At 43.8% G+C, this 11,452-nt stretch overlaps 1 protein-coding gene across 1 annotated transcript in view; it reads right to left on the bottom strand.

The window, feature by feature from the left end:
- Positions 1 to 2,734: 2,734 nt before the first annotated feature.
- Positions 2,735 to 11,452, bottom strand: part of kirrel3b (kirre like nephrin family adhesion molecule 3b) — a 225,181-nt gene continuing 216,463 nt past the window's right edge. Inside the window, exons 10-16 of the mRNA XM_036537269.1 lie at positions 10,123 to 10,223; positions 8,590 to 8,788; positions 6,902 to 7,009; positions 6,521 to 6,604; positions 6,140 to 6,249; positions 5,424 to 5,510; positions 2,735 to 3,223 (exon numbers count right to left, since the gene is read on the bottom strand). Of these exons, the coding sequence (XP_036393162.1) occupies positions 2,756 to 3,223; positions 5,424 to 5,510; positions 6,140 to 6,249; positions 6,521 to 6,604; positions 6,902 to 7,009; positions 8,590 to 8,788; positions 10,123 to 10,223 (1,157 nt within the window). The 3' untranslated portion in view covers positions 2,735 to 2,755. The remainder of the gene's footprint in view (positions 3,224 to 5,423; positions 5,511 to 6,139; positions 6,250 to 6,520; positions 6,605 to 6,901; positions 7,010 to 8,589; positions 8,789 to 10,122; positions 10,224 to 11,452) is intronic.

The raw sequence follows: 11,452 nt of genomic DNA, 5'->3' as shown, positions 1-11,452 counted from the left end.
TCTTGAAGCCTGCAACCCAGTGTGTTCTCTCCCAGTGTATTAATCTCTTCTCATCTTACTGAGAGCAAGCAAATAAGCGTGATTTGTCCAATCAGATGGACAGCTGCAATGTGGCTTAGTGTTCAACTGGGGGTAGAGATAAGGAGTGGATTCTTGAACTGAAGGACACGGTTCATGTCCTACCTGACAGTGGAGGTGGGGGGCTGGTGATGGACATGGGAAAGAGGAGGAACTTGTCTGAGACAGGCTGGTACCGTAGATTAAGAGCGAATCGTTGGCTTTTTGAGCAGGCACTCACTGTGCTCCTAACCAGTCCATGCCCACACCATGCCGTCTGCAACACACCATGTCAGAGCGCATACAGACATCAGGACAGTGACAGTGGGGCAATCTCAATCCCAGAAATCCACAGTGGTTACACCCCCACCACCGCCTGCTGTGCGTATATTATCCGCCCTGCAGCAGGGGAAGATTAACTCCCCACGAGGAGACACCACACATGTATGAACTTCCATGTAATTACCATTCATTTATTAATGTGTTTCCGTGTGCTCTGTCCTGTTTGGCTGAAGAAATCACTAATAGCTAAAAATTGCCCACTCTGCACATGTCATGCGTGATGTGTTATCTGGCCACACATTTCAGTGCTTTTGTGACTCACTTAAAACGGTGAATATATTCCTGTAAGCAGTAAGTGGCACAGCAAGTGACAACTATTCACACATTTCCCATCAACCTTGTCACACAGCAGCCAGACCACAGTAGGTTAAAATGCTGGATTTACAGAAAGCTCCAGTGTAAACAGAAGGATTTTGACTAAGCATGGGGGGAAAAGCCACATGAGGACAGTGCTAATGGCAATGCCACATTTGGTCCCAAGGGGTACCCATCAGGTGCGTCCGACGACCCGACTATGATTATCTGAGGGAGACACTTCATGATGAACGGGTGAGTCCATGTGATGATGACTGTCCCTGTGGCATGTGTAGATTGCGTTGGTGTATATTCAGGAGACAGGGCCATGAGGCCAGGTGCCACACAAATGGAACTCTAGTCTTTCCTCCAACAAAAACAACAAGCTACACTATATAGACAAAAGTATTTGAACGCCTGACCATTACACCAACAGGGACTGTAATGACGTATTCAAATACATATACTTTAATATGGAGTTGGTCCCCCTTTTGCAGCTATAACAGCTTTCACTCTTCTTGGAAGGCTTTCCACAAGATTTTGGAGTGTTTCTGTGGGAATTTGTGCCCATTCCTTCTGTAGAGCATTTATGAGGTCAGGCACTGATGTTGGACGAGAAGGCCTGGCTCGCAATCTCTGTTCCAGTTCATCCCAAAGGTGCTCGATGGGGTTGAGGTCAGGGCTCTGTGTGGGCCAGTCAAATTCTTCCACACCGAACTCATCAAACCATGTCTTTATAGTCCTTGCTTTGTGCACTGGGGCACAGTCATGTTGGAATAGAAAAGGGCCTTCCCCAAACTGTTGCCACAAAGTTGGAAGCATAGCATTGTCCAAAATGTCTTGGTATGCTGAAGCATTAAGATTGCCCTTCACTGGAGATAAGGGGCCTAGCCAAAACCCTGAAAAACAGGTGTGGCCAAACACTTTTGTCCATATAGTGTATCACTTCTGATTCATGTGACCTGCATACCTCAAAGGCAATAACAACATCTGTATATTCTTCAGTGAACCCACCCCAATCCCTACAAGCAATGCAATCAAGCAACTGATAAGAAAAATAAAGAAGAATCCCAAAAAACAAACTAATGTACATCATTATTCCCTCATCTACATGTGACATGTGCATGTGACAAATGCATAAAAATTTCAAGTCTCTACTTTGAGATATACATACACCTGATCCATAGGGTGAAACAAGAAAAAAAATCAAGAAATCCTATTTGTTTGTTTGTGGAGTTTTGGAGCAAACTGCTTGCAGATTGGATCCACCCACTAAGGAAAAAGGTTTATCCAGAAAGTCTTTTTTCTATTAAAAAAAAATATATAAAAAAGATGCTGTGACAAATCTTTATCTCAAATACAGACAGACACACACACACACACACACTTTTGTACTTTAAATAGAGCAGCAGAATATTAGCCTGTGATGTTGATGTTGGCACATTTGGAAGAATGGGCTTTTTTTACACTACCATCTATCCACCATCTGTCCACAGCGTTGTTTGACTCATGGGACATCAGAGGCTGAACAGAAATTATTTCACCTTGTTTGACAAGGTACAGCTGTATCTCTCGATTGTCACATTTTACCAGTCAGCGAAGGCAGCCTTTTCTGCTGCCTTGGGTAACAACAATTTTTTTTTCCCATCACAAAGATAACAACTGAGCAACAAAGCCCACTGCCAAGGCGTGTGCTTGAATGAGGTCTTGGCAAATAACCAGTCTTGTGGGGTGTGTTCCTGTGGACCATGGATGCTTGTATGATTTTTGTGGGCACAATGTCAGTGTATATCAGGGACCCCCAAAGGGGGCTGAGGAGCCATGAAGGAGCGTGGTGTCTATGTCTTCATGATGATGAGTTGTGTTGAATGTGGAGAGGACATCAAGAAGTCAACGTGAACAAAGCAAACCCCCTTCCCAAACACTAACCCACATACACACACAAAACCAGGCAATGTGCTCTTAAGTGGTTCCTCCTAACTGTCTGCCTTGGGCATTCCTTTCTGGACAGAAATCTGTTGACATGGCTCCATCCGCCCCTAGGGTGCACCCCCTCATACAGTCACACATGGGTCTGCATGCGTTTCTGCAGGGGACGTGTGAGGTCAGAGTTTTGTGAGGAGGACTGGGAGTAGTGGGAGGAGGAGGAGGCAGAGGCTTTGCTATCCTTGTCGAAATGCACATAGCCGTCCTGCTTGCTGTAGCTGCTGACGCTGCTGTCACACTGCGTGTCCAGGAAGGAGCTGGAGTCGCTGAGGGAGCCTCGTTGGAACTCACGCTCGCACAGCTCGATTGAGCTGCTGCCCATTCCCAGCACAAAGCGCTGGCTGTAGTCATACAAGCGATTGGGGCCGGCCCCCAGTGTCGAGTAGATGTTGGTGAACGACATCCCTGTGGGCACCCTCTGCTTGCCTGTGGTGGCAGCAGAGGGATTGCGCATCTCGGTGGTCTGATTTCCCCCCAGGGTGATGGTGGGCGTGGAGTGGTGCTCTTTGAATGTGTTGACACTGTAGTACCCATTGGTAGGGTCCTGTTAAGAAAAGGGGTTGATGGGGGAAGGGGTGGGGAGGGGCAGGGGATGGGAGGGGGCAAGAAATATATTTTTTTTACAATCTTACATATTTTTTCAAGATTTTTCTCTTTTTTCATTTCAGTGTTTTGAAGCAGTTCATTTTCAATCCAGTATATCTCATAATTCCATATTTAAAAATTTGTAAATTGTGGCAGGTGTTCTTGTTTCACAAGATGTGTAAATCAATCAAAGGAAAAAAGCACAATGGCATCTTAATTGCTTTTAAAAATTTATTTTCTAGGGTCACTTGAAATGCAAGTCAATCATTTGCATTTATTCTCCAGACCAAAACCACATCAGGGTCAAAGTGATATTAATTATGGATGATCTGAGGCAGGCAGGGGCACAGGCTGCAGCATGGATACTGTGAAAACAGAATTACATGGCTTAGTGGTGTGAAAAAGTCACTCTCCGCACAAAGTGCAGCGGCTAATTAAGTGGACCTTGTTGACTCACAATATGGCACCAAATAATAGCAGCACCATCCTGAAAGTTTGCAGTTATTTTATTTTCAATCATGCTTAATCTGGATGATAATCTGTATGGGGTATTATTATTATTATTATTACTATTATTATTATTATTATTAGTAGTAGTAGTAGTAGTAGTAGTAGTAGGAGGAGGAGATCATGGGGGGTACAATTATTTTTGATCCTGTGGTTTCTATTTTTTTTGTTGTTTACACCTCTGGAATGATGTTGTTAAGAAGTCTATGGGGAACAGCATGGAAGTCGTTCTGAGTTACCATGTCCCAAGTGGTGGGGTGTTAATCAAGGAGACAGCACAGCTCTAACAACCTGCAAGAAAGCATAATTACTTGCGCCGTTATCAGACATCTGTGAGGCTGATGAAGGCGACAGCATGGCCCGTGGAGAGATAAACCGAGATGCCATCAGCCAAGATCAAAAGAGCAGTGTGGAGAGAGAAGAAATAAATAAAATGCACACAAACAATGTGCGTTGTCAGCAAAATGGGGAAAAAAAAGGGTGACAAGAGCACGGATGGGCATTTAAAAACCAGTGCACAGACCATTATGAGAGGATGTGCCCTGTTATTTCTGCTTTCTTTGTTTAGCAATGTTCCTGTTAGACTGCTTATTCAGATTTCAGATGTGTGTTTTCCCTTTTCTCATAGAGAAATGGTGGTGGTGTGGGGCGGGGGGGTACAATCTATTTGCAGCCTGTGGTAGGAAAACTTTGTACATGTCAGGCCTTTGGTTAATTGAGGCATTAGCATATCTGAGAACTGGGGGTCCCCTTGTTAAAAAGACCCCATGCCACAATCTTTACATTTCTATTTTAGACTATGCTTTCTCACATAAGGCTCAGAGATGCTCCTGTGTGCCATTCACTGCAAGGAAGCTATTAATCTTAAAATAGTGTTGGATAAGGCCCACTGAGTCGAGGGTGATGTCACATCTGACAGGAATATGAAATGATTAGCATGTGGGGATGCGTTCTGTTCTCTGTGCTTCCTCTGAACCATTCCTTGACAAAAATGAGACCTAAGAAAGGAAACTGTAAATCAGGTTTGCGTGGCAGGTGGTGGAGGAGGAGGGGAGGTGGAACGTTACAAGAACATTTGTGTCACATGTCGACACATGCAAATTTTCTTTTATGCTGTATGATTGTGGTTACACACTGCTTCCTTTTTGTCTTTTTTGATTTTGTTAGAAATTAATATATAAATAAATGCACTCAGACAAAGCATATTAAAAAAGTTACTGAGGTAAGGGACAGTAGAGACAGCAGAGAATTATTCCAAATCCATTTTGTTTTTCAGATGATATTTACTGACCTATTAAACATGTATTTAAAAATCTAACTTTCAGACCTCAATCACATGCGTGTGTCTATTCTGTGTTCAACACTTTTCTTCATCCTCTATGAGCCTCCAGGGTCACATGATGTCCAATTTAGATTCCACCTGAGGCCTAAAATGACCTGGCTAATTCAATTAGCTGTGTAATTGAATATGTTTAACCTTTCCACTTTTGCTGTGAGAAAATACAGAGGCCCATATAACCTGATGGATGTCAGTCTTAGAGCTCCAGGAGCTAAGGGTGCTTAGTTTACCATGAGTGGGGGTGAAGAGTGGCTTGGATCCTCTCTGCTCATACCCACACTCACCCCACCCTTCCCACTGTCCTGAAACCTACCTTAATGTGCTGGTACTCCTTCTCCTCTTCTTGTAGAACCTCTAACTGCTTTAGGATTGACTCTTGCTGGAACTCGCCCCTCTCAATCTGCAACCCATCAAAAGAAGAAGTTTTGTTTGCACATCAGCAGTCCCCTTGTTTAAGTCGAGGGCTTTAGAACATTTATACATGGAATGTATAGTTAAACTGAGGTACAGTTAAACTTAATTCAGTTATCTATGACTGAGCTGACAGGCAGCAGATCATCCTGTATCCTGTAACGGTTGAAATATCCACATTCTACTCATTATATTGGTGCACAGGAAAGTTCCTTTTATGACCTTTAACGTAAAGCATCGTTCAAATATTAAACAGCAGTGACCAGAGCACATCTTAGGGGAGCACACTAGGGAATATGCCACGCACAAACCAGTGCAGAAATATGCTGCTGTCTCCATGATGCCAGGACAAAGCTGCATCCTCTCAGGAAAAACAGCTTGGAGGTTAAATATAGGTCTGACGTGATTGTGGGCCCATTGGTGTGCTTCATACCAAATCTCATTATTACTGGTGCTGCAATACAGATAATTAGCAGTCATTATCTGCAGATGTGACAGGCCCAGCAAGGTTTGGGGGTGGCTGAAATTGCAGTCCAGGGGTGTAGAAAATGGGGGCAGGAAGCTGGGGAAGGGGTTGGATGGGAGGCTGCCTGCTGACTTTCCCACCTGCTCACTCACCATCAGCTGCTTGATGGTTGCATGCTCCTCGTTCTCCCTCGCTGCATTGTGGTCCTTGTGCACAATCTCCACACGGATGTCATTCTTCGCTGACACCACCCCTTTCAGATCTGGGAAGGAAAGAAAGCTGACTAACTCCGCTATGGCAGACACCCCCCACAACAACACACCATTGAGGTTTCTCTTCACTTTTAACAGTGGACTTTTACTTCCTTGGTAGTTTAAATTAACTACACTACAGAGCAATAAACATTGTTTAGCGTTTTAGATGTAATTCAAAGATTATTCTACAGGCCTGGCAGCTCAGAGGGAAATTTGTTTATAGTCTGTCATATGTCATACAGTCTGTCATTGTTTAACTGTCATATAATAAAATCTTACTTTCTGTGTTAGTTTTGCTTGCAAGGTCTTTCTGGTGAGGACAGATGGAGACAGGCAGAGAAGGCATAACCAGGTGTGCATCTTCTGTGGTATACAACAACAACATGCTGAATGCTAGTAAGGATTAACACAGCAGACACAGGAAATGTTGGCAACTGCAAATGCTAAGTAGCCTGGCCTCTAGCTCCACACAAAAACAGTGAAGATTACAAGGGGAGGGATAGTTACACAGAGAGAGGAATAGTTCTAAAAAAAAAGCAAAGGGGAGACACACTTGAGACACAGTGACCCTAGCCCTTACAAGCCTGTCTTTCCCTCATTGACGTGCGGCCAGTATGAAAGCGCTGTTATGCTCCCGGATATGAGCAGGGGGACACTTACTCCTCTGTGAGCGCGTGCAGCAGAATGCCCCGATGGTCCCCATGAGGACAATAAAGGCCACGAACGCCCCCACAGCCACGCCGATGATGACAGCCACAGGCAGTGACTCTGCGGGCGACAGACAAACATACACACCCCTCTACAATAATGCATCTCAGAATCTGCCTGCCTCCTTTCAGGCAACGAGAGGATAAGGATTCATTAAACCCCATAATAGCTGCAGCACCTGTGTGCCAGCAACTGCTGGCTCACACAAACCAATCAGACTCTGACTCTCTGCAGCAGAATGACATGATTTGTTCAAAACTCTGATTTGATGGCTCCACCCATTTTCGGGCAGGTGAAGGCTCCTTCTCCCACCACTGGTTACCTGCACCACACATTTCATGAGGAGCAACATAGAGGCATCATACTGTAGATAGATAACCATGGCAAGGCAGAAATGCAGTTTATTCACAGCTTGGTGAATAATCAAAATTTATACATGTTTGGCCTTGGACAATCAACATGAGCTTCATGGCTTGGACTGTGCACAGATTAATAACATCCTGCTGCATTAAACAAATGCAAACACAACAAAGCACTTTTCAAATGCTTAATATCATTTTAATGTGTTAATTAATGTTCTTTCCAAAGAAGTCAACAATGTATTTTTATTTACAGAAACTGCAGCAGGGACTGCTTGTTCCAATGAAGGGCTCATATCAGAATGCAAATATCGAGAGTCTTTAAACACACGGTTCATAATGGGTTATATTCAGCCATATAAACTGTTTATTATCTTAGTCTTGACATACTTACATTGCATTACAATACATTCATTTAGCAGATTCTCTTATCCAGAGTGACTTCCAGCCCAAGAGAACAGAAGTCTATCCATCCAAGCTATATGAGCAACAGTGTCAGACCAGTGAGTGCATGCCAAACACCACTCAAGCACTACCACAAGTTGACTTGTACTAATCTGACACTAGACAACACACCTAAATGCACCTAAAATGATTTGAATCTTCTCACAATATCCATAACAAATAGTGATACTACAAGTAAATAAGTGGCAAGTAATACTAGTACAAGTAGCAGGGGTTAAAGGGTGGGGACTGAGGTAGAACAGAGATGCAGAAAAAGTAGGTCTTCAGTCTGTGTTGGAAATTCATTACATTGCTGGGGGACCAGTACAGATAGGCATTGTGCCCAGGAGGAGCAACCCCGCTGGAAGGGGACAGTCAGTTGCCTGTCAGTTGAGCATAGTGATCTAGCCAGTGCATATGGTTGAAAGATGGAGAGGCAATGTAATTATACAATTATAATGATTATAATGTTTTATGACACATAAGGTATAAAATAATTCCTGAAAGCATTATGGCAGCTAATTGTTGAATAACACATAGGGCTTAAAATCATTCCTGAAACCATGATGGCAGCTAATTGCATCAAGCTGGCTACTGATTACACCCAGAACTGTAGTTTGACTTTCATAAAAAAGCTGCCTCTGTTATAACATACAGTAGGCCAGGTATTAATTATAGCTGTTAAATGACAGTGGCAAAAGCCAACCCACCCAGCAGGCCCACCCATACATAGAAACAAATCTATACACCACAGCGCCACAGCATTCAGCAACATGCCACAGTGCACTGGAAATAGGTTTTAAAAGAGAAGGAGAGCAGTCGGACCTGGCCTCCCACCTTGCTCCTTCAAGCGGATGATCTCAGTATCAGAGCCAAAGCTGTTCCAAGCAGTGCAGTTGTAAATGGTCTGAAAGTCGGCAGGGACGATGTTGCTCATGGTCAGAGTGGAGATGACACCCTCCTCCGTGCTGACTGTCTCCACCGTGTAGCGCCCCGATGTTCCAGACTCCAGCACTGTCTCCTTCCAGGACCATGCCTGCCACCGGGACGGGAGGATGGGGATGGAGATGGGGGTTGTGGGACAGGACAGGTGGTGGGCAGAGAGAATTCACGTGAATGCATGCTGATGGTACAGTTTTTACTCAGGCCCTCTAGGTTCCATATTGTACTTTCTGATGGAGATAATCATATAAAAGGTAATCTAAAGAAAAATGACATGTCCTAGTTAAAAACCCTTTCATTGATAAATTGTTGCCTGTACATTTTTAGTGATAATATGTTGGCATTAATAGTACTCATATATGTTTCATGAATGAGAAATATGTTTAAATTTTAGTAGGTGAATGATATTAGTAATGAGAAATACATCTAAAGATTAGTAAGAGAACATTTTAGTAAGTGAATGAGAGGAATCTGGATCAAATCTTGTAGGCACTCAATAATCACTGTAGTGCCGGATTCTCACAACAAGATTTAAAACAGGCTTCAAAGCAGACACTATACATTAGCATTCGAAAGTACACGCATAAACACGCATGCCCAGGTGTACATATGCACACACACACTCACACAAACTCTGTAAATAGTGGGATTAAAAGGAAAGTATCTAAGGACCATGAATCTTGATGGGATTCCTGGTGATAGGATGTAAGCATGAATTAAAGAAGAAAGAAGAAGAAAGAACTGTCAAATGGGCTGGCCTTCTCTATAAGCACTGATCTGTAATTGGGCCTATGTTTCTTGTAAAAGAAATAGCAAATTAGTATTGCATGCATTTTAATTTCATCAGCACACTGAATTCCTCTACAGTCTGATGAGAAACAAATTATGTGCACGGACACTATACTTTGCTTGATTAGCTGAAATTACTTTAAAGCATTGCTCTATGAGAACATGAAACCCTGTGTAAGTGTTTGGTTGGACATGCCAAGCACATCTGCCACAAATTGAACCATGGTCCGCTGTATCTATATCTATTGTATATGTCTATATCTGTTATATCCATCTGAATTACTTCCCTATGATTCAATCTCACAGTTAATGATTTTTTCCCTTAAGCCTCCTAATTGATTTATCTGTCTAACTGTTTGATATATATTCTAAGGAAAACTACATGTGAGCTATCAGGGAGCAGCACCCAGTGCACCCAACCAGCACCAATGACCCAACCCCAAAGCTGTCCCAAAGCTTCTGGTCCTAAGCAGACAAGCCCCACCCACATGTCCATCCTTCTGTCAGCCATATGGATCACATCACTCCAGGCAGACAGTGTTTGGTACAGTGTCCAGGGTACTGCAGTTTAAACAGGAAGGTTGCAAGTTCAAATCCCCTCTGGTGTGGTGCTGTAACGGATCAGGTCACACGACTCACAATACGGTCCGGAGGAGGGGTGCTGCGGATGAAGCACTTAATCTGGCCCTTTTCTCCATGCAGTGCTTGCTGCGTCTGGGTGCTGGAGATCGTGGGGGGACCTATGGGGGGAAAACAACTGCATGTCAGCTGGCTGCCTTGCACACGCACGCTCACACACACTAAGACGCCACAAGCTAGTGCACTGAGGGCAGATAAGGCCCACGATTCCTGTACACTTTGCTGAAGGCACTTTGATTGCTGGAGTACTGTGCAGCTCTACAACATACAGAGCATACAAAATACTATCCTGTGTTAGAACAGACATTTTGTTGCATTGCCAACAGTGGCTAATAAAAAGACTGGGTTACATTCAATGGCAGGGTTACATTCAACACTTTCAAAACAGTCACATCACATCACACAGCCTGGCTTCAACAGGGTGCACTTCAACAGCACAGAACAAACAAGCCCCTGGACATTAATTGCTCAGTCTGTTTCTAATAGAAGAATATTGAATGAACATACTTCTGTGGCTGTAATCACAAGGGATGTTTGGATGAATGAGGAGTTAACAGAAGTTAACAGAGACCTAGAATCATTCCATTGACTTTCCATTTTGGCCTGATGCAAAAGTCTTTAAAACTACCCTTGAGACCTCACATCAACACCACCGTGGCTACCTTAAGGAATAGCTGTTGACTGTAAAGTATAGCCTGCTTCTGAACATGGCACTGGGTTTTGATCACAAGAAACCAAAACAAAAAAAGCATGTTCAGAAGGAAGGAAGACCTGGGCAGATGTACTGGACCATGGGGTGATTTCCATGTTGGGTGCAGGGATGAGTGCGAGTGGGTTGTAGCCCTGAGGAGCCTTCACCACCCAAGAAGGCATAATGGTGGGTCGCCCTGTGCTTTCAGAAAGTGCAAGCCCTGTGCCTGCTCATTGTGACTTGTTTCCAGGTGCCTCAGAGCTGCTGTGCTTTATTGTGCTGCTCTCATAATGGAGCTGTTGTGATGCTGTGCTTTTATTGTCACTTATATAGCTAACTGATCAATTCAAGGGACTTTTTCTCAGCCATGTGCTGGTTTGAGTAGAGAAGAGGAAATGCATATTTATGAGGCAATGTTTAGAATGCAGCTGCCCAGGAACGAGCTGAAATAAACTGACCGTCCTATGGGACTCTGGGAGAAACGTCAGCCCCCTTCCTCTATTAATGTGTTAATGTGCTTCTTTCTCTGGGCTACAGCCTGGAATTTGTGTACATGCACACACACACACACACACACACACACACACACACACACACACACACACACACACACACACACACACACAGACATTCACACAC

Source organism: Megalops cyprinoides, chromosome 9 (assembly GCF_013368585.1).
Source record: "Megalops cyprinoides isolate fMegCyp1 chromosome 9, fMegCyp1.pri, whole genome shotgun sequence".
NCBI lineage: Eukaryota > Metazoa > Chordata > Actinopteri > Elopiformes > Megalopidae > Megalops > Megalops cyprinoides.
The sequence above is the reverse complement of the archived record's forward strand: the minus strand, read 5'-3'. Positions and strand labels throughout refer to the sequence as shown.